This window comes from Rhipicephalus microplus, unplaced genomic scaffold (genome assembly GCF_043290135.1).
Source record: "Rhipicephalus microplus isolate Deutch F79 unplaced genomic scaffold, USDA_Rmic scaffold_540, whole genome shotgun sequence".
In the NCBI taxonomy this organism is placed as follows: domain Eukaryota; kingdom Metazoa; phylum Arthropoda; class Arachnida; order Ixodida; family Ixodidae; genus Rhipicephalus; species Rhipicephalus microplus.
The window spans coordinates 26308-54162 of NW_027465100.1; the positions used below are offsets into that span (position 1 = coordinate 26308).

At 47.4% G+C, this 27855-nt stretch overlaps 1 protein-coding gene across 1 annotated transcript; it reads left to right on the top strand.

The window, feature by feature from the left end:
* LOC119174355 (tudor and KH domain-containing protein) lies at positions 1 to 25323 on the top strand. The gene is given in 10 exon segments (XM_037425225.2): positions 1 to 414; positions 1542 to 1681; positions 1683 to 1720; positions 3109 to 3302; positions 3305 to 3357; positions 23422 to 23607; positions 23609 to 23701; positions 23704 to 23803; positions 23806 to 23924; positions 23927 to 25323. Coding segments are annotated over 10 exon segments (1353 nt in total). The 5' UTR covers positions 1 to 155; the 3' UTR covers positions 24098 to 25323.
* The last annotated feature ends 2532 nt before the right edge of the window (positions 25324 to 27855 follow it).

Sequence of the window (27855 nt, forward strand, 5' to 3'; positions counted from 1 at the left end):
TTGCTCAGCATCCGAACGCGAATGCCAGACAAGCAAAAACGTTGATACAAGCGGCGTGCGTCCGTGCGTGTTGATAGGGAGCACGCGGAAAGATCATGAGAGCAACGATCCGGAAGATGCGCAGCTTATACTAAGTATTCGCTTCTATCAATGACATGGACTCCAGACTGAAAACGATAGCGCTATGGGCCGGCTTAGGGGCTACCGTGACGATGTCGTCGGTCGTGCTTTACCTGCTGCTGAAACCGGAGGATGAGTACGAGGTGAAGCGGCGACAAGTGGAAACGACGAAACATGCCGTGGTAAAGGTTACCGTCCCCAAGAAAATTGTCGGCGGTGTGATCGGACGACAGGGCGCCAACATCAAGCGAATCCAGGAGAAGACGAACACCAAGATCAGCTTCGACAACCAAGGTGAGAGGAAACAACGCGCTCGACGTGTCAGCGACGCTGGCTAGTTGAAGCGTTGGTTAAAGATAGCACTGCATGACAGCTGCCTCGTTTCTTTGCATCCATCATGCTGTGTATCGTCCAGCGTTTGGTTCAGTAGCAGAGAGTGACGATTGGACACGTGTAGCAGTCGTAAACGCTAGACTCCGTTACGAGAAGTCCGCGTCGCAATTTCTTGCTCAGAGCGGCTACTCCAAACTGTATCGTCCGTTTCCTGGTTGGAGGTGGTGTTAACCCATGGGAAATGACACTTACGTCAATGGCGAAGCAGTGAATTATTGTACAAATGGTGCACACTGCAAATCTGCACTCGAGGTAAGTGATTGGATGACACGTGTAATACATCACAGGTCGATTTGAGTCGCGAAGGAGTCGTGGTTTCTTACGCTGATGAAGCGTTTCATTTTTGTTGCTCCCTTTTCGCTAAAGTTACAGGAGGTCCACCTCGGTGGAACAGTGGCTACAGAGCTCGGCTGCTGTCCCGAAGGTCGCGGGTTCGAACCCGGCGGTTGCATTTCGACGGAATCGAAATAGTAGAGGCCCGTGCACTGTGCGATATCCGTTCACGTTAAAGAACTCCAGACGGTCAATATTTTTGGAGCCCTCCACTACGGCGTCTCTCATAATCATATTGTGGTTTTGGGGCTTAATACCCCAGTATTATTATCATTGAAGTTGCAGAAGCTTGTATACTCTCGCGAATTATTTATGAGGCATTCCAAGAGCTGTTGAGGCCCGTGTGCTCAGATTTGGGTGCACGTTAAAGAACCCCAGGTGGTCAAAATTTCCGGAGCCCTCCACTACGGCGTCTCTCATAATCATATGGTGGTTTTGGGATGTTAAACCCCACAAATCAATCAATCAGGCATTCCAAGAGAGATTCTCGGAAGGCTCAGAAACGGTTGTATGTTCCATAAACGCTTATATATTCCGTGAACTTGCTTTCGAAAGGACTGTAGTGTTGTCAAATTATTTTTTCAGCTGCAATTTTTTTCTTTTAGGATGTGCTAAAATCACCTTTTTAACAGGTCTCCTTAATGCTTTAGTGTACAGTCAATATTAGGTTAGCATCGTTTCCTTTCTCTTTCTAGGCCCTGGCGAAGAGTGCGACAGAGTGGCTCTGATTCGTGGTGCCCCAAGTGATGTCGAGCAGGCCGAACAGCTACTCAAGGCATCCATAGAGGAGCAGTCGAGTGTAGTCACGGAGACTGTGTTCGTTCCTGCAAAGTCGTTGTGGCCGCATCATTGGAAAAAACGGGGAAACTGTTCGGTGAGTTAAGGCACCTGCACTCTAGTGTCCGCTCATAGCGCTCATGTCACGCCTTCTGTAGGCGTGTTTCATTGCATTGCAAACCATATCATATGTTACAGGAAAATCTCACAACTCTTGGCCTTAGGACATTTTTTTTTACTTAATGTGACTCCCAGTGCCTGAATGACTCCCAGGACTGAGAGCCAGAATATCGCTTTAGCAGACCTCTGACCTTGCTGCAACTAAAGCTTTTCTTTAGTTATTGGAAGTTTTTTTTTTTTGTGAAGCATGCATAAACAGTGAACATAAACTGCAGTCAAAATGTCTTTGAGTCAGATTGCCCGTAGCTAAACAACATGCCACCTCTTCAAGATTGAAGGTTGGTGCCAATAAAATTACACCAAGTCAGAAGTTGAACTGGAAGGTGTCCGTTCTGGATAAGTATAGGCATGCACGATGTCAGCCCCGTTCATTGACAAATAATAGAAAAGGAAAGTTCTGTGGAAAACCATCACCCCCCCCACCTCCCCCCACCCATCTGTAGTGGAATCCTGCACACGCCTATGTGGATAAGGCGTGAGAAAAAAATTGAAAATGTCCACCGAGCGTGGAAGTTCCCAAAATGAAAAACGTTTTGGATTCTGCACGAAAGCCTTGTTCACAATGAAGATGCGAGTAATGGTACCTGTTTAATAGGATACTGAACAAAATTTTTGGCGCAATATTTTCAGCCAAATTGATAGATTGAATCCTGAAATCGATGAACACAACCGTCATTCCATGCAGAAACTATGGAAGAGAAATGAATTTAATGCATTTCTCACAAACTGTCATGTCAACTAGACAAGGTTGTGTTTGGCGACGTCGAAATCACCCGAAACTGGCGAACCAACAATGCCAGCCATTGCCCGGGTCTCTCAACTCGCTCATCTTGCCCTTTGGTTTCTAGAACCGGTATGAACAGCAACAGCAAAGAACGATGCTTCTGGCTGGGCTAAAGCACCGGCGCTTTTGTGGAAGGGAAAGAGCGGAGTGAAAGAAGTGGAGAAAAGAAAGAGGAGGACCAAAAGACGCGCATTCTGCATGCGCCTCGGTGAGTTTGACGTCACGGCTTCCGCTCCCAAGCAGCCATCACACGCAGACAGTTCATCGAAAAAGCAACGAACTGTTCGAAAATACGGGAAATAAACTCCTTTTGTTAGAACAGTGGCATCTTCCGAGTTGAATTTCGAAGTCTCATCAGGTTTTCAATTTTCACTCGGTAATTCTTTTAAAAATAAGTCGAAGAAAGTTTGTTTGTCGAAACAATTGCGTCTACCAAAAGGGATATTCCGCTGCTTTCTCTCCTTTTTTCCTGTGTTTGTTCAGCATTTTTTTTTTACGAGTTTGTGCTTGTCTACTCGCAGTCACATGTGCCGAGTCAGCTCAGCGAAGATTCTCGTGGACAGAGGAGGTGGTGACGACCGTGAACGAAATGGCAACCTCAAGACCGTCAGCATCACGGGCACTCGCGAGCAGATCCACATGGCCATCACCATGATTGACGAGAAGTTGGCCGAAGATGAGGCCTACCAGCAGAGTGTGGTGTTCGCATCTGTGGGCTCTACCGCAGCCGTCCCATGGCCATCAAGGCTAGCACATCACCAGTGTCTAAGGTAAGGACTAGGATTGTGGATACCTGGGCATCGGGTATGTGTTAGCGGCCTAAAGTAAGCACCATGTGGTTACACTTGAATGAAACAACACCTCTAACTGGTCCAAACAACTGTTTCCAAATTGGGCAGCCAATTTTGTGATGGCAGTGGGTCATAGCACTCGAAAAGGACAGTCTGATGGGTCGTTGGTCTACCAGCGTCATAACTAAATTTATCACAGAAAAATCGCACCACTAGCACAAAACACTAACATACAGGGACCTCATCTGTTGCGTTTTTTTCTTGCACGTGTGTTAATTTTTCTGCTACGTTATAGCAATTAATATAGTGTAAACTAGAAGCACTGTCTGGCAGAAGATGCTTATTTTTTTGCATGGTGCTTGCTGGTTTCTTAGGGGTAACAACCGTTCAGTAGATCCGGGAAGGGCAATCCGCACAAAAGTAGCCCTCACTCCTGGAGTTGTAGCAGGTTTGGTACTGTTGTAGAGTATAAATGCGTAGTAATGTGTGGCCTCAAGTGGCACAATAGTCGAACATATGACCGAAACAAAACAAGTAGACATTGCAGCGCTGCCTATACTCCGTTTCATATACATAGCGATCAACGCTGTGGAAGGAGGCTAGTAAGACTTCGTGAAGTAGATGCGTTCATGCCAGGAAATACTTAACCCATTTTTAGCACCCGCCGTACGAATTTTTTGAGTTTTACGCTTAGTAAGAAATTGGAACACTGTTCTACAGCTGTGAATATGTTTTTCTACATCTCTTGGTGCTTTGTTGCATTCAGTTCATCGTTTTTCCTTGAGAGCATCGCAAGTGCATGACACACTTGCTCTTGCTCTGCTTGCTCGAGCACTTACAGTGACAAAACACAACTATGAGACACATCGAGTTATACATTTTACTGACCGACTGTCTCGCGTAGCCTCTGCAGTATTGACCACTATGTATGGTACAGAGTAAGCGAGTGCTGGCGGGCTTGAATCAATTCAGTGACATGCTGTGCGACTTTTAAGTTTGTCTCCCAACACTTACATCTGCTTCAGTTACGTGCCTAGACACTTCGACAGTCAGTATTTTGGATGACATTGCACTATTTGTGAACGCCACTCTTAATTTTTCTGTTCTTTAGGCGTATCTTGAGCTCCTGATGCGTGCTGCAGCTGTGGAGCGTGCAGCTAAATACAGCAATTTCTTCGCTTACTGCTCACGACTTAGTGGGAAACTGTAAGCATAGCATTAACCAGGGAACATTACACCAAAGCAGTCTTAATACAGTAGACGCTCATTAAGGGGGCACACTGGTCTTAGAAACTTTTTTTTTGCTTTCAACCAATTTTAAGGGGGGACGCGGCCCTTGAAAACCGAAAAATCGCGAAAAAGTGGTTTTTGAAAAACCGCATTTTTGGGTTGTATGTCTCATAAACTCATCATCATCATCATCATCAGCCTGACTACGTCCACTGCAGGACAAAGGCTTCTCCCATGTTCCGCCAGTTAACCCGGTCCTGTGCTTGCTGCTGCCAATTTATACCCGCAAACTTCTTCATCTCATCTGCCCACCTAACCATCTGTTCACACCTAACCCGCTTCCCTTCACTGGGAATACAGTTAGTTACCCTTAATGACCAGCGGTTATCCTGTCTACGCGCTACATGCCCGGCCCAAAGTTCATTTCCTCTTCTTTATTTCAACTATGATATCCTTAACCCCCGTTTGTCCCCTAATCCACTCTCCTCTCTTATTGTCTCTTAAGGTTACACCTACCATTTTTCTTTCCATTGCTCGCTGCGTCGTCCTCAATTTAGCTGAACCCTCTTTGTAAGTCTCCAGGTTTCTGCTCCGTAGCTAAGCACCGGCATGATACAGCTGTTATATACCTTCCTCTTGAGGGATAGTGGCAATCTACCTGTCATAATTTGAGGGTGCTTGCCGAATGTGCTCCACCCCATTCTTATTCTTCTAGTTACTTCAATCTCGTGGTTAGGCTCAGCGGTTATTACCTGCCCTAAGTAGACATAGTCTTTTACAACTTCAAGTGCACTATTACCTATCTCGAAGCGCTTGCTCCTTTCCGAGGCTGTTGTACATTACTTTCATTTCTGCAGATTAATTTTAAGACCCACCTTTCTGCTCTCCTTGTCTAACTCCGTAATCATGAGTTGCAATTCGTCCGCCGAAGTTACTCAGCAATGCAATGTCATCGGCGAAGTTCAGGTTACTAAGGTATTTTCCATTAACTCTTATCCCTAACTGTTCCCATTCTAGGCTTCTGAAAACCTCCTGTAAGCATGCGGTAAATAGCATTGGTGTCACACCCTGTCCCGTTAATTAGGGAGGCGATCGCCGGGCTGATTCCAAGGGTCGAAGTATCGGCCCCCGAACCGCACCACGAAAGCGTGGACAATTTAGAAGTGGTCCTTTTTGGCGCGCCAGCGGACGCCGGCTGTGGTCCAAAGAACGAGTCAGAGCCGAGAGTTGATAAACAAACAAATTATATTCTCAATAACGGCAGATCGAAAACAATACACAAAAAATACACACTCCACAATAGTTGTATACAATATGTCACCAATCAAACCAATCAAACAACGTACTACACAGTACCATCAACCACTCTCGAAACAACGGACACAGACAACAATACGCACTACAATGCTGTCGCATGCATTGAACAACCAAGACACTTAAAGACTAAAGAGATAGAAAACCTATTCAGTCCAAAGTTCTTGGAACCAAAGTCTAGATGATACTCTTCCGAGAATCACTCACTCAAAGTCCAGCGTTGTTGTCGTTCTGCAGCTCTCGAAGTTTCTCTTCCCGGAAAACCCTCCCGTCTTCAATTGGCCACTCTTCCAACTTCAACTTCTTCGCCGGAACACGTCGGCTTCACACACGCAGCTGTTGCCCCGCGTCTTCGCTCGATAGCGGTAAACACACACTCTTGCCGGTAGCTCGAGTCGTCACCCCTCAGGTGGAAATCCTCTTCACCTCCGGCCTCGTCCCTACGGACCAAAAACTTCGCCGACTACACGGCGGAATCCCTACGCGCTCTGGCGCTCACTTCCGTCTCCTCCTGATTTCTCGTCTCGGCCGCTTCGATTAAATACCTTCCGCGCCACCTTCCAGAAATTTCTCGTCATTTCGTCGGCGCGATACGCGGCGAAGGCTGAGGGGAGAGTGAGACGGTTGGAATGCCCTCCCCGGAGGATGATTCAACTCGGTATGACCACGCCCCTTTCGTTCTGGAAAAATCGAGCGCTTGCCCGGCCGCCGCTGTGGGGTGAGGAGGTTCATCGCTTCTGCCGCTTCCGAGAGGAGAGGCGTCGCGCGCCCGGGAGCCCTGGATGCTTGTTTTCTTGCTTTTTTTTTTTTCTTTTGACCTCCCGCCCGTTGTCGCAAGAATTTGGCGGCGCGCTCATTTTTAGCGCTCGTTCTGTGACACTGCCCCCCACTTTAAGAATATTATCTCATAATATTCAAAACCACACAAACGAGCGCGAAAAGTCACCACACACTCTCACAGACTGTAACACCATCAGTCGCTCATGACACTTCACATCCCCAATAGATCACTTAATACAATTGTACATTGTAATTTAATTACACAGCACATGAAATATAACCACAGGCACATGAGTACAACACTCCACCACAAATTCCCAACTATACAAATGTACAAAGTTCATTCATTGCAACAATTGTACAATACATCACATCACATCACCGTAACAAACGTTTTGATTCGCTCGACACTGGATAACACAATAACAACACAGCTTATCGCATTCACTACTGTCAGACCCTTCCAAAACATTCAAACCCGGCTAAGGTAGTCGGCACCAACGTTCTCGCTTCCCTTGATGTGCTCAACTCGGAACTGATACTCTTGCAGAAGCAAGCTCCACCTCAACACTCTGCTGTTGAGCTGTTTAGCCTGTTTTATGTATTGGAGAGGCTGGTGGTCAGTTTTGGACCAAGAAAGGAACCCCGTAGAGATAAATATTAAACTTCTGTATCCCCACACCAGGGCTAGACATTCTCTTCGATGGTGCTGTAGGATGATTCCCGGGGAAGTAGTTTGCGACTGGCGTATGCTATAGGATGGAGGGTCCCTTCGTGTGACTGCAAGAGCACAGCCCCGAGGCTGGTGTCGGAAGCGTCGGTGCGGAGGGTGAATTCCTTGGTAAATCTGGGAGCCGGAGCACGGGAGGGTTCGAGATACATTCCTTGAGTTTCGCAAATGCTTTCTCGTGTGTCGTCGTCCATTTGACTAAGTTGCTTTCACCCTTCTTGATCAGTTCTGTGAGAGGGGCGCTGATCTCGGCATAATTTGGAATGAACTCCCGGTAATAGCTGGTCAACCCGAGAAAAGCGCGTACCTGTCGCTTCGTCTTTGGGGCGGGTGCAGCTTGGATTTTATCAAGAGTCCTTTCCCAGTGGAGCAAGCATGTTGTGTCCAATGTGATGACCAAGGAAATCAATCTCATTCATTCCCAACTCACACTTGCTCGGTCTCACGGTCAACCCGGCAGCCTGAATTCGAGCGAAGAGTTGTCTGAGAGTGGATAGGTGTTCCTCCCAGGTCGTGCTTGTTATGAGTACGTCGTCGTAGTAATGTTCAACGCCCCGGGATTCCCTCAGTGACTAGTCGCATCAGCCGGCGAACACTGCGGGTGCCGTTTGATCCCGAAAGGCATGTAGCAAAACTGGTAGAGACCAGATTTTGTCGAAAACGCAGTTTTAGGTCTCGACTGCTGGGAGAGTGGGATTTGCCAGTAGCCCTTAACAAAATCTAACTTAGAGAAGTATCTTTTGTTTGTGGCACTGGCAAAAACGGCATCTGCTCTAGGCATGGGCTCTGCATCTGCTATCATGAGTTGTTCAGGTGCCGGAAATCGACTACAAACCGCTTGGTTTTGTCCGGTTTGTCCACAAGCAACACTGGGGAATTATAGGGCGATTTCGAGACTTCAATTATGCCCAGTGTTTTCATTTGCTGTACCTCGGCCTCGATGTCTTTAGTCGTAGCAAAAGGTAACGGGTACTGTTTGACGTGGACTGGGGACTCCGTCACTGTCTTGAGGTGGCACTCCACCCAATCTGTCTTGCCCGGGACATTCAAAAATATTTTTGAGTGCGCTGTCATGGTTTCCTCAACTCCTCCTTTTGTTGGTCCGTCAAACTTGGGCAGATCTTGACGTCAGTAATCCCTTCTGTCCTGCACGAACTCCGGCACCGGTAGTTCTTGTTCATCTCTATTGTCAATAACCCCTACGATGACTTGGCATTGATGTGGCGCATCTTGGTTCGTTTCCCGCTCCGCATACTTCTTCAGCAAATTGGCATGGAAAATTTTCGGCCCGCTCGGCGTTTTTATGGAGTAATCGAAGTCCCCAATTGTCGCCTGCACTTCGAAGGGCCCCTTCCAATGCAGCAAGAGTTTATTTTTGTCAGTTTGGGAGCAGGATGAGAACCTTATCTCCTGGTTGGAATACTCTATCCCTTGATTTTCGATTGTAAGTGCTTAGCGTAGCGTGCTCCCCGCCCTTCGGAGTTCTTCGTGAGCTAGGCGGCACGTCTCTTCCAGACGATTTCGGAGATCCAATACGTACTGGTAGGTTGTCTTCAGCTCATCGTCCAGCTCTTGGTTCGTCCAGACTTCCTTTAAGATCGCCAGGGGTCCCCGGACATGTCGGCCGTACAGTAGCTCGAACGGTGAAAAGCCGAGACTTGCCTGGGGAACCTCTCTGTACGCGAACAGCAACGACCGAGGAATCTGTCCTAGTTTTTTGGTTTCTCCGCACACATTCTTTTGAGCATAGTCTTCAGGGTGCCATTAAATTTTTCACCATCCCGTTGGCCATCGGGGTGGTAAGGGGTGGTATGGAGTTGGCGCACCGATAGAAGTCGTGCCACTTCCTTCATTAACTCCGACGTGAAATTCGAGCCCGATCACTTAGGATTTCTCTCGGTACACCAAAACGGGAGAACATCTCAACGAGGGCCTCTGCGACTCGTTCGGGTCTCTATGCCAGGTAGTGCAACTGCCTCCGGATAGCGCGTGGCGCAATCAACGAGAGTCAGGATATAGCGGTTTCCTTGACCAGATGGAGGTCGGATGGGGCCCACTATATCTATAGCTACCCTTTTAAAGGGGGTGTCTATGACGGGGGACTGGCCGAGTGACACGTGTGGCACCCTTCCTTTTGGCACAGTTCGCTGGCAGATGTCGCAAGACGCCACGAACCGTTTCACGTCGGCTGTGACACCAGGCCAGAAAAATTCTTCCTGAATTCTGTCCTTGGTTTTCTCGGCCCCCAGGTGCCCAGCCATTATCCCATCGTGGGCTAGCTTCATAACAGCCTCTCGGCGGTTCTTCGGCACCAAGAGCTGTCGTATCCGCCGACCACTCCTCTCCGTATAGTACCTGTAGAGCAGTCTATCTTCCTGCTTGAACATTATCGCGCATTTACTATTACGGCATCTGAGGTCCTTGTCGATTTGCGCAAAGCAGGGTTTTAACGACTCGTCTTGGATTCGTTCCTCGGCATAGCTGAAGCTCGGGTCCTCTTCGGAATTGGGTGCAGGGAGGGGCTGGAATGGCTTCGACTGGGCTTTGGTCTGTGCTCGGGGTTGCAACTGCGACTACGTCCTCATCGGCCGTGGCTGATTGCTCGTGAGGGTTTGCAATCGATGGTGGATCGATTTCTGGGTCCTCTTCCAGTGGTTCGGGTTGGTCTGGCGAACGGGCGCCCTCGATGTTCCCCACGATTACGTCATACAATGGATCATCCATGCAGAAGGCAGAAACAATTCCACTGTAGAAGGCGTCTCGATCTTGACCTTGGCCTCAGGCAGCCTCATGACCGAACGGTCGACGGTGTAAATCAGTCTGGTCTGGCCCGTGAGCTCATCGTCGCGGACTAGGTCTCTTCGTACTATTACAGTGGAGCACCCAGTGTCTCTTAAAACGTCTACACGCCTTCCGCCCACTTTTCCAGCCATCACAGGCATTCCCTTCGTAGCACCCGTTTGTTGTTTTGCCAATACAGCACCCACAATAGGGATTTTCTCCCCATTTTTCAACTCTACGAAACCATCGGTGATGTCATCAACGGTTTTTGGTGCCACTTGTGCACAGGATACCTGGTGAGTTTGACTCGCTCCGTTACGACATGCGTCTGCCTTGTGCCCAGTCTGACCACATTTGAAACATTTTACAACGTAGGGCTCGTGAAGTTAGTTCGGCAGTGGTTAGCACGGTGACCCACTCGGTTACACAGAAAACATCGCGGAATGTTCTCCGGTGCACGCTTCTTTTCCTCTGGAGCCGATTTCTTCGAATCCTCGGACACTCCTTCTTGACTTTGGCCAAATTAGTGCCACCTTGCGCTTCCAAGAATTGATCAGCTAAATCAAGCATGTCTTCAAGTGACTTAGCTCTCCTCTCTTTCAAGTACAGCGACAGGCTTGGGTGGCAACTAGTAAGAAATTGTTCTCTAATTAGGAGCTCTCTAAGCTCATCGTACTCCTGTGCTGTCCCTGAAAGTTCAATCCATCTGTCGAAATAATGGCATAGTCGGGCGGCATACTGCGTAGCCGTCTCCCCATCAGCTGGCTTTCCTGTCCTAAATCTGTCCCGGAATCCTTCCACGGTAAATCTAAATCGCTTCAGCAAAGCAGCTTTCACCTTTGCATAGTTGGCTGCATCGGTCGGCGCTCAGCCTACCGTACACACTGAGCGCTTCACCACTCAAGCAAGTACTCAAAGCAGTTGCCCATTGGTGTTCCGGCCAATTCTGGCTCTTCGCAATCGTCTCAAATCGGTGAAGGTACGCGTCAAGGTCGTCCTTCCTTTCATCAAACGCTACGAGCAGCTTGCTTGGGTTCAAGCGGAAGCCATGGTCTTCCCGTTCGCTGCTTTCAACTCTAGCTTGGACGGGAGTTTCGTTTCGCTGTTGCAAACGGAGCCGCTCGAGTTCAATTTCGTGCTGCCGCTGCGTTCCCTTTCAGCCATCTCCGCTTCTCTTTCTTCTTTCAGCTGGCGCTCCCTCGCTTCTCTTTCTTCTCTCGCCCTTTCGGCTGCCAACTTCTCTCTCTCCAGCTCCAACTTCAATTGCTGCTCTCTTTCTTCTTTCAGCTGTCGCTCCTTTGCCTCTCTTTCTTCTCTCGCCCTCTCAGCGGCCAGCTTTTCTTTCTCCAGCTCCAACTTCAATTGTTGCTCTCTTTCTTCTTTCAGCTGTCGCTCCTTTGCCTCTCTTTCTTCTTTCTCTCTCGCAGCTGCCAACCTCTCTCTCTCCAACTCAGCTTCTTTTTCCGCTTTGGTTCTTTCGACCGCCAACCTCTCTTTTTCCAGCTCGGCTGCTTTTTCTTCTTTGGCTCTCTCTTTTTCTTCTTTTTCCTTCTGGGTGACCCACTTCCGTAGTTCGGCGCCAGAAAGACCCATCTTTTCACCAAGAGCAACTAACTTTTTCGAGATCCATTGTGTCTCGCAACTCGCAACTAAAGCCTTGCCGCGTGCAAAAAGTATCTGCCTAAATCAGTCTATCGGAACACTCCCCTGCACTCGTTAACGAGAACACTGAACAACACACAAAATCGTTCCGATAGCACTATCAACAACTCGAGGCTCTTTCTCACTACTTTGGACACACTGTGCACCAAAAGGTCCTGATTCGCGGACGCCAGATTAATTTTCACACCTGTCCCGTTAATTAGGGAGGCGATCGCCGGGCTGATTCCAAGGGTCGAAGTATCGGCCCCCGAACCGCACCACGAAAGCGTGGACAATTTAGAAGTGGTCCTTTTTTGGCGCGCCAGCGGACGCCGGCTGTGGTCCAAAGAACGAGTCAGAGCCGAGAGTTGATAAACAAACAAATTATATCTCAATAACGGCAGATCGAAAACAATACACAAAAAATACACACTCCACAATAGTTGTATACAATATGTCACCAATCAAACCAATCAAACAACGTACTACACAGTACCATCAACCACTCTCGAAACAACGGACACAGACAACAATACGCACTACAATGCAGTCGCATGCATTGAACAACCAAGACACTTAAAGACTAAAGAGATAGAAAACCTATTCAGTCCAAAGTTCTTGGAACCAAAGTCTAGATGATACTCTTCCGAGAATCACTCACTCAAAGTCCAGCGTTGTTGTCGTTCCGCAGCTCTCGAAGTTTCCTCTTCCCGGAAACCTCCCGTCTTCAATTGGCCACTCTTCCAACTTCAACTTCTTCGCCGGAACACGTCGGCTTCACACACGCAGGTGTTGCCTCCCGCGTCTTCGCTCGATAGCGGTAAACACACACTCTTGCCGGTAGCTCGAGTCGTCACCCCTCAGGTGGAAATCTCTTCACCTCCGGCCTCGTCCCCTACGGACCAAAAACTTCGCCGACTACACGGCGGAATCCCTACGCGCTCTGGCGCTCACTTCCGTCTCCTCCTGATTTCTCGTCTCGGCCGCTCGATTAAATACCTTCCGCGCCACCTTCCAGAAATTTCTCGTCATTTCGTCGGCGCGATACGCGGCGAAGGCTGAGGGGAGAGTGAGACGGTTGGAATGCCCTCCCCGGAGGATGATTCAACTCGGTATGACCACGCCCCTTTCGTTCTGGAAAAATCGAGCGCTTGCCCGGCCGCCGCTGTGGGGTGAGAGGTTCATCGCTTCGCCGCTTCCGAGAGGAGAGGCGTCGCGCGCCCGGGGAGCCCTGGATGCTTGTTTTCTTTCTTTTTTTTTTCTTTTGACCTCCCGCCCGTTGTCGCAAGAATTTGGCGGCGCACTCATTTTTAGCGCTCGTTCTGTGACAATTGGGGAGATTGTGTCCCCCTGCCTTACACCCTTCTTGATTGGTATTCTGTTGCTTTCTTTATGAAGCACTATGGTAGCAGTTGATCCCCTGTAGATTTCTTCCAGAATGTTTATATATACTTCATCTACGCCCTGATTCCGCAGTGTCTGCATGACGGCTGATATTTCTACTGAATCAAGTGCCTTCTCGTAATCTAGGAAGGCTATGTATAGTAGTTGGTTATACTCTGAGCATTTCTCTATTACCTGATTGATAGTATGAATGTGGTCAATTGTTGAGCAGCCTGTTCGAAATCCTGCTTGTTCCTTTGGTTGATTGAATTCTAATGTTTTCTTTACTCTGTTAGCAATTACCTTTGTAAATAGCTTGTATACTACAGAGAGCAAGCTGATCGGCCTGTAATTCTTCAAGTCCTTGTCATCTCCTTTCTTATGTATTAAGATGATGTTAGCGTTCTTCCAAGACTCTGGTACCCTTCCCATCAGGAGACACCTCTTAAACAAGGTGGCTAGTTTTTCTAACACAATCTCTCCTCCATCTTTCAGCAGATCTGATGTTACCTGATCCTCACCAGCAGCTTTGCCTCTTTGCATGCTCTCCAAAGCTTTTCTGACTTCTTCTATCATTACTGGTGGGGTGTCATCTGGGTTACTGCTAGTTCTTATAGTATTAAGGTCGTGGTTTGTCTCGGCTACTGTACAGATCTCTGTAAAACTCCTCCGCTATTTTAACTATCCTATCCATATTGGTAGTTATTTTGCCTTCTTTGTCCCTTAGTGCATACATCTGACTTTTGCCTATCCCAAGTTTCCTCTTCACTGCTTTGACGCTTCTTCCATTTTTCAGAGCGTGTTCAATTCTCTCCATGTTATACCTTCTTACATCGCATACTTTACGTCTATTAATCAACTTCGAAAGCTCTGCCAGTTCTATTTTGTCTGTTGTACTTGACACTTTCATGATTTGACGCTTCTTAATTAGTTCTTCGTTTCCTGGGAAAGCTTGCCAGTGTCCTGTCTAACTACCCTGCCTCCAACTTTCACTGCACACTCCGTAATGATACTCGTCAGATTATCATTCATTGTATCTACGCTAAGGTTGGTTTCCTCACTAAGAGCCGAGTACCTGTTCTGCAGCGACACTCTGAATTCCTGTACTTTCCCTCTCAGTGCTAGCTCATTGATTGGCTTCTTGCGTATCAGTTTCTGTCGTTCCTTCTTCAAGTCTAGGTGAATTCGAGACCGTACCATTCTATGGTCACTGCATCGTACCTTGCCAACCGCTTCCACATCCTGCACGATTCCTGGGTGTGCAGTCATTATAAAGTCTATTTCATTCTTATTTTCGCCATTAGGGGCTCCTCCATGTCCACTTGCGGTTTTCCTCGTTTTCGGTAGAAGGTATTCAAAATCCGCAAATTATTGTGTTCTGCGAATTCTACTAGTAGCTCTCCTCTGGCGTTTCTAGTGCCGATGCCATAATCTCCTACTGCCTGGTCTCCAGCCTGCTTCTTCCCTACCTTTGCATTAAAGTCGCCCATCACTATAGTATACTGTGTTTTTACCTCACTCATTGCCGATTCACGTCTTCATAGAAGCTTTCAACTGAAGCGTCATCATGGCTGGATGTAGGCGCGTGAGCCTGTACTACCTTCATCTTGTATCTTTTATTCAGTTGATTTAAATACCTACCACCCTTTCATTAATGCTATAGTATTCCTCTATGTTGCCAGCTATGTTTCTGTGAATTAGGAACCCCACTCCCAGTACTCTTCTGTCTGCCAAGCCCCGATAGCAAAGGACGTGCCCATTCTGTAGCACAGTATAGGCCTCATCTGTCCTCCTGACCTCACTGAGCCCTATTATATCCCATTTAACACCCTCTAGCTCCTCGAATAGTATAGCTAGACTTCCCTCACTAGATAAGGTTCTAGCGTTAAACGTTGCCAAGTTCAGGTTCCAATGGCGGCCTGTCCGGATCCAGAGAGTTCTTAGCACCCACTGCTGCGTTGCAGATCTGACCGCCGCCGTGGTCAGTTGCCTCCGCAGCTGCTGGGGACTGAGGGCCGTGAGTTATTTGACATATGCATGTGGGAGGTAGTGGCCAGATACTGCACCAGGGTGGCCAATCCTTCTCTGGTGAGGGAGTGCGTTCCCGGCGGTGGTTACTGGTGAGGCCGCACCCCAGGCCTCTTAATGCAGTTCCATCAACACGCGATTTTTTTTTTTTTAAATCCGGTTGGAAACTGCGCGGCACCGGGATTTGAACCACGGACCTCTTGCATGCGAGGCGAATGCTCTAACCACTACGCCATTGCCGCAGCCCTACGCCATCGCTGCAGCCTAACATAAACTACCTATTCTGTAATTATCAGCACCTAATTCAACCGCAAAGTGCAAAAAAAATACTATTTTCAAGGCCGCCGCGGCGTCCAAAACAGGCGCAAATCCCGAAATCAAACCAAACTTCGCGCGCGCGCCATTCCCGGACCATGCGGTCGTCCCGCGCCATCCTGGTGTTGTTTTGACCGTGAATTCTTTCTCTCTTGTTCGCCGCCTTGCAAAATGGCGTCGGCAGCACAGTTGAGACGCTATTGGCGTTTTCCCGCGATGTGATGCGGAGTGCTGATTGGCTAGAGCAGCGCATTCATATCTTGCGGGAGAAAGCGTGCCCGCCATTGGCTGCTGTGCAGCAGCAGGGGCGGTCGCTCCTCTCGATGGCGCGTCCAGCGCGCTCGCTTCGTTGTTGCTCTCTGCTCCGTCCGCCTCGACAGACGTCTGCTTACGAGCCGCCTCTTCGCCTTGCGCTATCTTTTCGATCATTTTCTCTCGTTTTTTTTTTTTCTTTTTGCACTAGTTCTGTGCCTTTCGTCTTGTTGTTGCGGGCGATGCCGGCAACGAAGCCGAAGTCAGTGCGGAAGTTCGGTGCGCGGAGGCGCGCTATGCGGCTTGTACGATCATCGAAATTCCACTATTCTGCTGCGGGTGCCGACTGCGTAGACGCTTGCAGCGACGGAACTGTGTTGTCGGCTGTCGCCAGTCGAGAATCCGACACATCTAGTGTGCTGGAGCCGCAAATGCACCGAGTGTTTCCGAGATCGCCGGGCTCGACGAGTGCTTCTGATATCGCCGGACCCAGCACTTCGTCTGAATCGGTGCCGCCATCGAGCGTGAGTGGACCGTCGCTTCATCTGCGGACGCGTTTCCTAACGAAGGAAGAAATCGATGTGAATGCGAAACGTCGTGACGCCGTTCGCAGCTGAACTCGAGTCTACGCCGGCGACGCAGAAGAAATTTCAACTGATGCAGCCGGCTCTTGCACCTGCAGTGACAAGTGAGGGGCGAACATTTTTCGCCTCGTTCAAATGAACATCTTTAACGTCGTGCTCAGCCGCACAGTGTGCAAAGAATGTTTGAAAGGTGCTATGAATGTCCGAGAGAGCACCAAGCTTGGACTTGCAACAAAACTTGAAGTCGTGTGCGCCTCTTGTGGCACCGTCGATAAATTATGGACATCACCCCGCAAAAAGGACACGCAGGCCTTCGATGTAAATGTCCGCAACCGTAATGGCTATAAAGCAAATAGGCAAGGGGCAAACAGCTCTTAATGACTTTTGGGCTGCCATGAACGTCTCTTTACAGAGGTCTTCACCACAAGACGTTTCAAAAGCATTTGAAAGAGACGTTCAGGAAGCCAGAGGCCACCGCTTTGGAGAAGTTTTATGCTGATTCTGCCACAGCAGTGATCAAAACATATAAAGAAATGGACCCCAGCTTCTGCAAGGACATCACCGTAGTATACGATGGCACATGGCATAAGCGGGGTCACACATCACACATCGGAGTGGGATCGGTAATTGACTTGTTTACAGGTCTCATCTTGGATGCTGTAGTTCTTTCAAACCACTGCCTTGGATGCCAAACAGGGCCTCAAACCTGGAGATGCAGCATACGAAAGCTGGCAGAAGCACCACATTTGCCAGAAAAACACAGACGCAAAATCGGGAAGCATGGAAGTGGAGGCAGGCTTGACTCTCTTTGGGCGGTCCGTATCCAAGCATGGCCTGCGGTACACCACTCTTGTGTCCGACGGAGACAGCCGTACCTTCGCTGCCCTCACAGAAGAGAATGTGTACGGGCTAGTGCCAATTGTAAAAGAAGAATGTCTGAACCATGTTCAGAAAAGGATTGGAAGTGCTCTTCGAAACATTGTGCAGAAAAGTGATAAGCCACTGAGTGGGAAGGGGAAGCTGACTAAAGCCCTCATTGAAAAGCTGACAGGATATTATGGTTGGGCCCTGAGAAACAATTCAACTGACCTAACAGCCATGCAGCGTGCAGTGATGGCAACATATCACCACGTCACATCGACTGACCAGGACCCTCACCATGAACTTTGTCCAGAGGGGGCTCAATCGTGGTGCCGCCATAGAGCTGCAGAGGCAAAGCGTGAGCCACAGCCAAAACATAAACACAGCCTACCGGACTATGCCGCTGCAGCTATGCTGCCCATCTACGAAAGACTGTCACAAAAGTCTCTTTTTCAGCGCTGCCTGGGAGCGAAGACGCAAAATGCATCAGAATCATTCCACTCCATTCTGTGGTCTCTGATGCCGAAGGAACAACACTCATCCTTGATCGCGGTAGAAACAGCACTGCATGAAGCAGTGCTGCGTTACAATGCCGGCTGCTGCAAAGCTACCCAAGTGATATCGGACTCCATTGGACTTCAACCAGGTCATCTGGCCATCCAGCGAGCTCGTGAAAAAGACGCTTACGCCTAAAAAAGAATTCTAAAAGACACCAAGAGAAGATGGAGGCCAGGCAGAAGAAGAAAAGAGTGCGCCAGGACACTTCTAGCTACTGTGCTGGAGCTTTTTGAAGAAAACACGTGTTTGGAACTTTCTCGGCCTGTTTTCTCACAACGGATTTTTTTGCTAGTTGTGGGTGCTGAGGAAAGCAAGAACTCGAAAAACCGTTCATCAGATTTGTGTGCCGTTTTTTTTATTCTGTTCCTGACTGACCTTGCAAGGGCGTAACAAGCTCCTTTTTTTTTAAATTGGTGCTGTTAATTTATAATAAACAATTAATTTTTGATTAATCTGGTCATTACTGGTTACATCAAATTCAAAGTTGCGTGAAAATTTTTGGGGGGGGGGGGGGGGGAATTGAAAAAAACGGCTTTGTAGCGCCCTGGGATAGCTATCAAGGAATGACCACAATGAATTTCAGCTTTCTACTATGTCCTGGGATTTCACACGACTCTTCCTCAGGCACCCATGTGAAGCACCCAGTTAAACCTCAATAACTCTGGAACTAAGAAACACAGCTTCGTGAAACTTAGCAGTTGCGCTAGTTTTATTGTAGTGAACAACCCCTGAAAGTTTCATCCAGATATCTTAAAAAATAAAAAAGTTCGGTCTCCAGGGTAGCCTCCCCCTTAATGAAACTCCATTGGCTTGTTCAGTTTTTTTAGCTGATTTCAAATATCCAATTAGTTTTGATGTAAGATAATTAGTTCCCAAGATAATTAAAAATATTTCGTGATTGTTCTTGAGAACAATAGAAAAAAAACTAGTCAACAAAAAATTACCAGCATGGCATGAATAGATACTAGAAGTTGTGGAGAATGAAATGACGGAAGCAGTTTTTTTGTTTGGCAATCACACATGCAAGTTTACATCAATTCTAATTTCTCGGTTTAATGTATGCCTGCTAACCAGTTATTTTAAACAATTATTTAAACGTGAAATGCAAAATCTGTTTCCCTTACTTCAAGGTTTAAACATTCAGCTTGACAATGCAAAATAAATTATCTTTCTAGCTGCTCCGCATGCCGAGATGTACCTCTCAAGAATTTTCTAACCTCAAAAATATGCATTTTGAGAAAATGGCAAAAAACACAACGGTGCATGTTTAATGTAAACGGTAAAACATTCTGTACATTTTTGGAGCGAAATGACTAGTAGGCCCCAGAAGCATAGTCCCCTTGACTGCTGGCATCCAGGGTGCCGCTTCTTGAGCGTCCGCTGCACCATTTTCTGCAGACGCACGCCTGTGGGTAGAGTGCCTGGTTGGCAGCGGTCTTTTTCAGCTCAGTAGGCCGGGGTTCAAGCACAGCTCTTTGAGGATCTTGGATGATGTTACTTGACTTCTGCATTAAACCTCATCACTGCCTCGGCGACCGCAGCTTCTACACTGTGCAGTGATGCATGGCCGCTCCTTCGGGGGCCAGCGACCAATCACAGAGTGGAGACTTTCATTACTGTTCTGAGTCTTGCCTCGCTGGCAGCGCTCCAGCAGCTTCTTGTCCGCCAAGCGTTCGTACACTGGAAGCAAGGCCTCACAGACATGCGGCGGCAGGTTGTAGCGGTGTTTGGGGGCCGGCTCACCCCTGGCCTTGGCAGTGTTCTGGCGGCACCACGAGTCAGGACCTGTAGGGCACAGGCTGTGGTTGGACAACGGCATCGTTGGACGTCACATGGTGGTATGTGGCCATCACAGCATTGTGCATGGCTGGCACGTCCCCTTTGTGAGATTTGATGGGCCCCAGCCATAGTAAGAGGTCAATTTGTTAACCAGGTCACCAGTCAGCTGCCCCCTACCACTGAGGCTCTCAGAGCCAGCTGGCCTCTGCTTGGGGAGATTGCGCAGTTGCGTGCCCATCCTCTTCTGGACGTGGTTCACACATTCCTCTTTGGTTACCTTTATAAAACCATACACATCTGCTTCCTTCAAAGCAGGGTAGGTGTGGCAGTCGCCATCAGAAAGAACTGTTCTCAGCTCAGCTGTTCTCAGTGTGTATCTCAGCTTATGACGCTTCCACGACCTCTGAAACAGAATGAGGGCAGCTTCCACTTCCATCTCTCCAGCTTTTTTTGTGCTGTTTTTCTGGCAGTGGTGGTTCGCTTTCCACTCGACGTAGGACGGGGTCACTTTCTTTTGGCGCCCGCGCTCGCAGCCAGCACAAAAATTGCAGAGCACGACATAATCGAGCACAAGCCCCGTAAACAACTCGATAACTGTGCCGACTCCGATGTGCGACGAGTGTCCCCTCGTCATCCAGGAACCGTCGTACGACTCAGCGATGTTGCCCGGGTTGCCGAGGTCCAGTTCCGTGTACAGTTCCCGAACCGATCGCGCCGCACTCCGCGGTCAGCTTTTCCGACGCAACGAACAGCTGGCGGGCGTCAGTTTCGTCTTCACGTGGCTCTGCCACGTTTTGTTGTGCAGGGCCGCGCGAAGAAATGTTCATCGATGAAAAAACGTCGTTGAATGCCGTTTGCTGATTGCCAGTAGACTGCATAGCGCGCGCGCGCCAAAACATTGATGGCAAACGGCTTTGCCTTGCTCTCGCCCGTCAACGCGCAGCGAGCTCCATGCCACCGACACATCGCCGCTGGTCGCGCACGTAAGCACTAGCTTTACGGCAAGGCCGTACTCCCTGTCCTCTTTGCCGATGTTACATCACCGGAGCACAATTTGCACTTCACTGCACGCATCAGTTCGTTCACCTGGTCCAAACTCACGATCAAAAACCGTGTTTCGTCCAGCGGTGTGGCTGCGGCATCGTCGATATCGGCTAACAGCCGCACTTGCGTTGTGTTGCTCCAGTTGAAGCGAGCTCTTGCAGCTTGTTTTCGCCGTTGCGACGCACCTCTGCCACTTCTAATGGGTGCAGCACTGCTGTGTCAAGACGAACGCGGCCGCTGCCGGATGCGTTATCTTGAGCGGGGCGGCGGCGGAGGTGCTAGGCCTATGTTATCAGGGGCCTCGCCGCTGGCCATGGAAGGTGGGTCGCTTGCTCGTTCAAGCGCTCCTCGCTGACACGGAACGGCCTTTGAAGTTCTCGAGGAGCGACTTCTTTCTTTTTTTGCCGTACTGATTCCTTGTGTGGAATTTTCTTCTGGCTTTCCACATCGCGCGCGATCCTTGGCTAATCCGTCGTCGAGCCATATGGCGCCTGACTGCGCCGTCGACGGCGCGAAGCAGACGACACACGCCGCTTGCGGCCAATCGCGTTGCGCCGTTTAGTCACGTGCGCTCGCCCGGCGAATAGGATTGCGTATTTTCGCTTTTTTTGGCACGTGTTTTCTACTCTACTAATGAGCGGACAGGAGCCAGAGTGGCGGAAATCGAAGACCGAAGACCGCGCTTTCAAATGAGACCCTAGATCACTGCGATACCTGCCCGTGGCGCAGCAGCGGGGAATTATTGAAAAAATTGCCATTTTGGCGTCAGAATATCGGGCAAATCGGGCCCGTACGGCTTTTATAAAGTAGCTGTTACTGTTCAAGTACCAACTTTGCGGAGGAAAAACTGAGCAGACTAATAGAAAAATTACCTGTAGATTTCAAAAATGACATCTAAAAAAAATTGCGTTTTTGGGCAATTTTTCGGGCCCCAAAGACCCGTGTGCCCCCTTAAAGGGAACCTGAAGGTACTGGGAAAATAAGGTTCCATTTAACAAAAGTTCCACTTACTGAGAGATGGAACAGGGGTGAAGTATACAGGTATGAAACCAGTAATCTTGGAGGCAGTTGTTTCATTCAAGCAGCAGTTCTATTTCACAGATTTCCATTTAGTGAGAGGCTACTGTATATCAAATGTATGTATAGTAATGAACAGCTACAGTGAATGTTCCCGGGCCAGTTTATGATGAAATTAACTACTTACTACAATGTTCCAATGCCAGACTACCCAGTTGCAAGTGTTGGATCAGGCTGCTGGGTGTCTGTGCTGTAGCGCAAATACCTGAATAACGAAGACAATTTGAGTCCACATGAGACTCGGCATGCTGTTAAAAAAATGGAGCCAGTTTTGTGCTTCTTCATATCGCATGTCTCAAAGCAGTTGTCTTCTACACTCTTTTCCACTCTTCCAAAGATAAGAATGCGCCAGCAAGCGAACACTTGCGAGGGAGATGCCTTCCGCACGCACAGCAACGCCTGCTGGAGAGAGGAGGGGAAGGGGTCGGTTGTGCATCTCCTGATTTACCCAGTACAGCAGAGTAAAAGGTGGCCCCCCTAGTTCTTTCTTGCAGATAATCTTTGATGGGTGACAGAGGTTGGTGGCTTCCAGCTTTCAAAAGCCAGCTCCCACCACGTGTTGCACGCAATCGCATCATGAAGGATGGCGACTACGGTAAATAATGCATTGGAGAAAACTGTGCACCTGTCCTCGTGTTAAACAAGGGCCACCTATTGAGTGAAGCGAGCCGGGCGCAATCAGCAGCTGAAAAGAGATGAAGAGGGCGGTACCCTTCGCCTTTCCTTTATTTTTATATGACTGGGCCTTATGACGATTATCAGTTTATTGCGACATTGCAAATAGAGTGGCTCCCAATGGTTGCATAGAATGGGTATGCTTAGGATTGTGCGAATAGTCGTATATTTTAGGTTTGGAGCGAATAGTGATTTGACTGAATATTTAGAATTGTATAGGTATACTGCATATTAAGAAGAAAGTGAGCATATTTAGCCATCACCCAACTATGGTGTAGCGATCGAAACCGAAACTGAAACAAGGGCTTGTTTATGTCATTCCTCTTCAGTAGAATCGGAACATTGAATAGTGGCAGGGTTTGATTTTCGGTAGATTGAAGTGTCAGCCTGTCAATATGTCACGCTTGAAAATTTATTATGCTTAGAGCATAGCAGCCAGTATAACTAGCCTCTAACTTTAAAAACGATGTTTTAATGTTAGAATAAGATGTTCAATTAACCTGAAGTGGGGAACAAACTACACCTAGAAACAAGACAAAAGAAAAAAAAAAATGGACTTGTTTCTTCATGCGTCTTATTTCTAGGCATACCCTAGTATGTTTTACCAACTGGCCCCCAACACTCGCTGTTTGAAGTGGTGTTTCACAGCAGTGCGGATCTCAATTGATAGGTCTATTCTTGGTACAGCACTCCTGTACTGCGGTAAAAACCACCTTTACAGTAGGGTACCTGCAGATTGGTGTACACTTGTTCATTCACTTCGAATATTTCAAAACTTCCAATAAATTGAATTCATATCGAAGCTAATTGAAATGCTCTAGTGCTTGTTCAAATATTCAAAATTCAAAGTGCTTGAATAGCACTTTGAATTTGATGGCGATTGTCCCAAAAGTAGTTTCGACTATGTTTGCATGGCTGTTGTAGCTATAACATGACTGTCATTAGGGCACAATAATTTGTAGAACTTCTTATATTTTATTTTTCTTACATTTTCCTTCCAACACTTGAAAGGACGAAAAGGAGCCAGACTACGTACAAGAGGAGTTGGTCGCCACATCCGCCGATGGCTACATTGAGGTCTACATTTCATCACTGGAGAACCCTGGCTGCTTTTGGGTGCAGCTGGTTGGCACGCAGTCCATCGACCTGGACAAGCTCGTCGAAGACATGACCAATTACTACTCCCACGAGCCGAACCAGGAGAAGCCATGCCCTCACCTCGGTTGCCATCGGCGAAATCGTGGCGTCCCCCTTCACGCAGGACAAGTGCTGGTACCGGGCTGCGGTCGTCCCGCTGTGGAGGAGAGTGACTACTCACCGGACGAAACCATGATCAAGGTCCACTATGTCGACTTTGGCGAGAAGGGCCAGTACAAGACCAAAGAACTCTGCACGCTGCGGACGAGTATCGATACCTTCCCCTGCAAGCCATAGAATGCTCTCTGGCTGGGGTCCAGCCGCGCGATGGAACCCAGTGGACGGAAGAGGCGTCCGACCTGTTCGAGACACTGTCCGGCACGCTGCACAGTGGAAAGTGATAATGGCAAAGGTTGTGAGCAAGACCAAGAAAGAAGACGGCCTTCCTGGATTTAAATACTCAGTTGAGCTGGTTGACACCAACACCAAGGAAGACGTGAATGTAGCTGCAGAACTGATTTCTCAGGGACACGCTGTGGAGGCGATCTGAACACACAAGTCCGACACCTGTCTCTTCCCGTTTGGGTGCGCTCAATTTGGTGTTTCGGGTGACTGCATCATTCTCTCTGTTGTTAAAGTCCTGTTTATAGATAGCGACATGAAATAACATGGCATGATTCGGATAGTAATTTGTGATCTAGCTATGCTGTACGAGTATGCTGATAATCGTGCTTACGCGAGATTTGTTAGGAACATGCTTTTCAGCCTGTTCCCAAGTGCACACAGCTGTTTGCTTAATTGAAATACCATCCTATCCATGCTAGCCAAGGCAGTGGTGCTAAAATTGCTATTTTTTTAATGTGCACATGATTGTCAATGTGAGCCAGTTGTAGTACGTTCTAAATGGAGAGAAAAATATTGGGCTTGATTTGTTCTTTGCTGTTATGAAACGGGACTGCAGCAAGTGAGACGATCACAGCGTTGTTTCTTGTTGGTTGCTTTAGGGTGTAAGAAATGTGCGAACACTGTTGTAGAGCCAGTTGCAACCTGCAAGTTCCATTAACATTATAAACGAACCTTCGTAGTAAGGTTAGCTTGATGTTCAATAAACACGCACAATGGATAAGCAATATGTAGTTCAGCCGCTAATACGACAACATGTCGCTGTAGGCTAGTGTGCACACAACATAAGGAGTTTATTTTTTTTTAACTGATGTCCACATGTCATACAAATTCAGCTCGCTCTTTTCCAGTTAATGGTCCATACGCTATACAGAAGTGTTGCATGCATTATCGATTTCCCACTGCCATTTCTTTCATTCGAACATGTGCTATAGAACTTTTGAAACTGGCGGTCCTCCCATATTTTGGAGTTTGCTACTCATCAGTTTAAACTCTGAATGCATATTGAGGTAGTGATGCTCAATGGAGAATACTGGTAACATGTTTCGCGCTACATATTTGTCAAAGCATAATTGTGATGCAAAGTGGGATGCGGTTTCCAGGTTATTTGAGCGACGTGTCATTCAAGACACAGAAAACGCACATATTTCATCTGTTTTGAAATAAGGTTTTGCAAAACTTTTCCTCGCCAGACACTAGCTGTATATGCTTGTGCTCCGATGCTCATTTTCCGCAATTTATTACCACCTCAATGACACCCTTATAAAACGCTTTCTTTTAAACCATTTGAAATTTAGTAGCGGTTGTTGCGAAGATTCTGCGAGCACATAACTAGTATAAATGTCGGCAATAAATTAAGATTCAACCGCTTTATTGTTGTTGTGTAGTTTTATTCTGCAGTTGCTTGTGTACGATTTGCAGTACAGCTGCCCAATTTTCATATGTCACTTTTGCATAACATTCTTTTTATTCTGCAGTGGTGTTACTAAAGAGCACTTGCTTTTCCGTGCCATGTTTCATGGCCTGCACACACCTTGCAGGTTGAATTTTGGGAGCTAGTATTACAGTGAGATCTGTTACGAGATCACAACTAGGGTCTCGCGTAGCGCCCTAGTTGTCTGCCGGTGTGCGTAACCACATCACGCAATATTAGAAAAAAACCTAGTACCGATGACACAGCGGGGCTACGAAACCCGGGGATGCTGGGTGCCAGCCCAGTAGTCTCCTACCACTGAGGCCACGGCTAGGTGCTTGGGACTTGTTGGCAAACTTGCCTAGGCAGGCTTGATGTCGGGAAAGCGATTGCGATAATGCGACTTAATAGCGTTTTAAAACGAGCACTAGAACAACCAGTCATCGCACAATGTGAATAGCGTAACGAGTAGGTCGTTCCAATGCCTCCAACCCATTACAAAAGCTTGTTCTTGTTCCCCTATTAACCGTGGCGCATACTCACTTCAGCCATAATTCCTCATCGTCGTCAGCCACTGCATGGACAACAACTAAGGCACAAAATTCCTTGCAAGTGTTTAGCGGACAGAAGAATGACGAAAAATAGCATAGCGAATGCTGGCCTACTGCCCAAAGTTTATTATTTGATGCCCTCGTGGGTATCAAGCAAGTGTGCTTGCAGTGGTTACCCAAAAAATATTCATGAAAGGCTCTGAAAGGCCGCTCTGCTAGCTTTCCCTGTGTCTGTGCTGTGCCTTCCACGCAGACTTTGCGTTTTTTTCATGGTCTGCTTTTATAGTTTCTCCTAAAAGACAATGATGATGAATAACCTTTATTTTCGTATCCGGCATATTTATGGTCTGGGCTAGACCGCACAAGGAGGTACCGGGAGACCTTGTCTCTGTACATACAGCCTCCCTGGCCTGCTGGATAACCCATTTTTGGTCTTGAACCTCCGAGCTGAGCAGCACAAGTCGCCACTGCTCCTGGAGGACCTCAGGAAACTTGTTGATAAGCTGGGGCATTCCATAATATATGTTTGTAAGACGCCTTTTCTGTTACACATAGCCCACATTTATTGTCCGGGTATAAGTTTGGGTAGCTCCTGTGGAGGTGCACAGGGTTTGGGTAGCAGTTCGTCCTGTAGCTGTCGGTATTCCGATGCTTCTTGCCTGTTGAGACTCGGATGAGGGGCGGAAAGACGCGCCTTGCTTCTCTGTAGTGTTGCATGTATTCTGTGTAGCTTGTAAATTGGTCTTTGTGTGGTACATCGGCGCTCTAAAAGACAAACGGACATTTTTTTTGAAAAAATCGTGTTGTGGACTGTGTCATAGCACTCTCTTCTAGTGCTATATAATAAATGTTTGCTGGCCATAGCTGAAGCCAATTGTGTAAATGCGAAACATTATTGTCTTAAGCTTTTGCGACAGTGGAAAGATTCATAAAAGTTTTTAGTGCATACAGTCAACTCTCGCTAATTGAAACTTGAAGGGACACCTCTGAATTTTGTTTGAATTATCAAAAAGTTGATTGACCAAAAAGTTTTCTGATAGGTGACACCACACGTTACGCTTAGGCATTGATATTATTATGTTTAAAAATTAAACTGTTTTTAAGCCTTCATTGCACGGAGTGAACATGAAGCAGAGGTGTGAATTTCACTACTTTATTTGCCATTTACTGCTGACGAGACCTTTTAAAGCAACCGCAAATTGGCAACTGCTTCTTTGCTATAGATATGTGCCTCCATCACAAAAGCTCTCTGTACGACTTGAGAAGCATCACCGTTTACCACGCGTGTGCTTCATTTGTTTACTTGCAACACCTTTTTCCTTGAAGGCCTCATGTGTTTATTTTTCATTTTTAGACTGGTAGGATTATATAAGCACACAAATTTTTAAAAGGTAGCGGGAAAGCAACTGATAATTTTTGGTATGGACCTGCAAAAAGTATGAATAAATTATGAAGTTTGAATTAAGAGGCTTTTAAATACATTGGGAAGAATAGAGGGCCAACCAAAAAAATTGAATTATGTCTTGAATTATCAAAGTTCGATTTATCACGAGTCTACTGTACTTGGTATTTTTTATACAAATCTTGACTCATTACCTAAAGTAAGTCAATTAGATGCATGAAGTAATGCATCGATGCAGTCTTGTACCAAGTAAACTAAACGTGCTATTGCAGATTCATATTACTCTATTTGGAAGGCATATTTTATTTGTGCCTCAAGCAACTAAGGTTACATTTTGGCATTTCAAAAGAGCATCGTGAAACATTTTTAATCCATCCTCGGCGTAGTCATGTGTGTTTGCACTTTTCAAAAGGAGAAATCTTTTTTCGATTCCTCTGTGGAAGACTAAAACATCTATGTCATTTTTTTTTCTGGTGTGCCGTTTTGTTTCATCCCATCTTTTCATGCTTTAGCTGCAAAAGACATGCAGATAAGGGCTT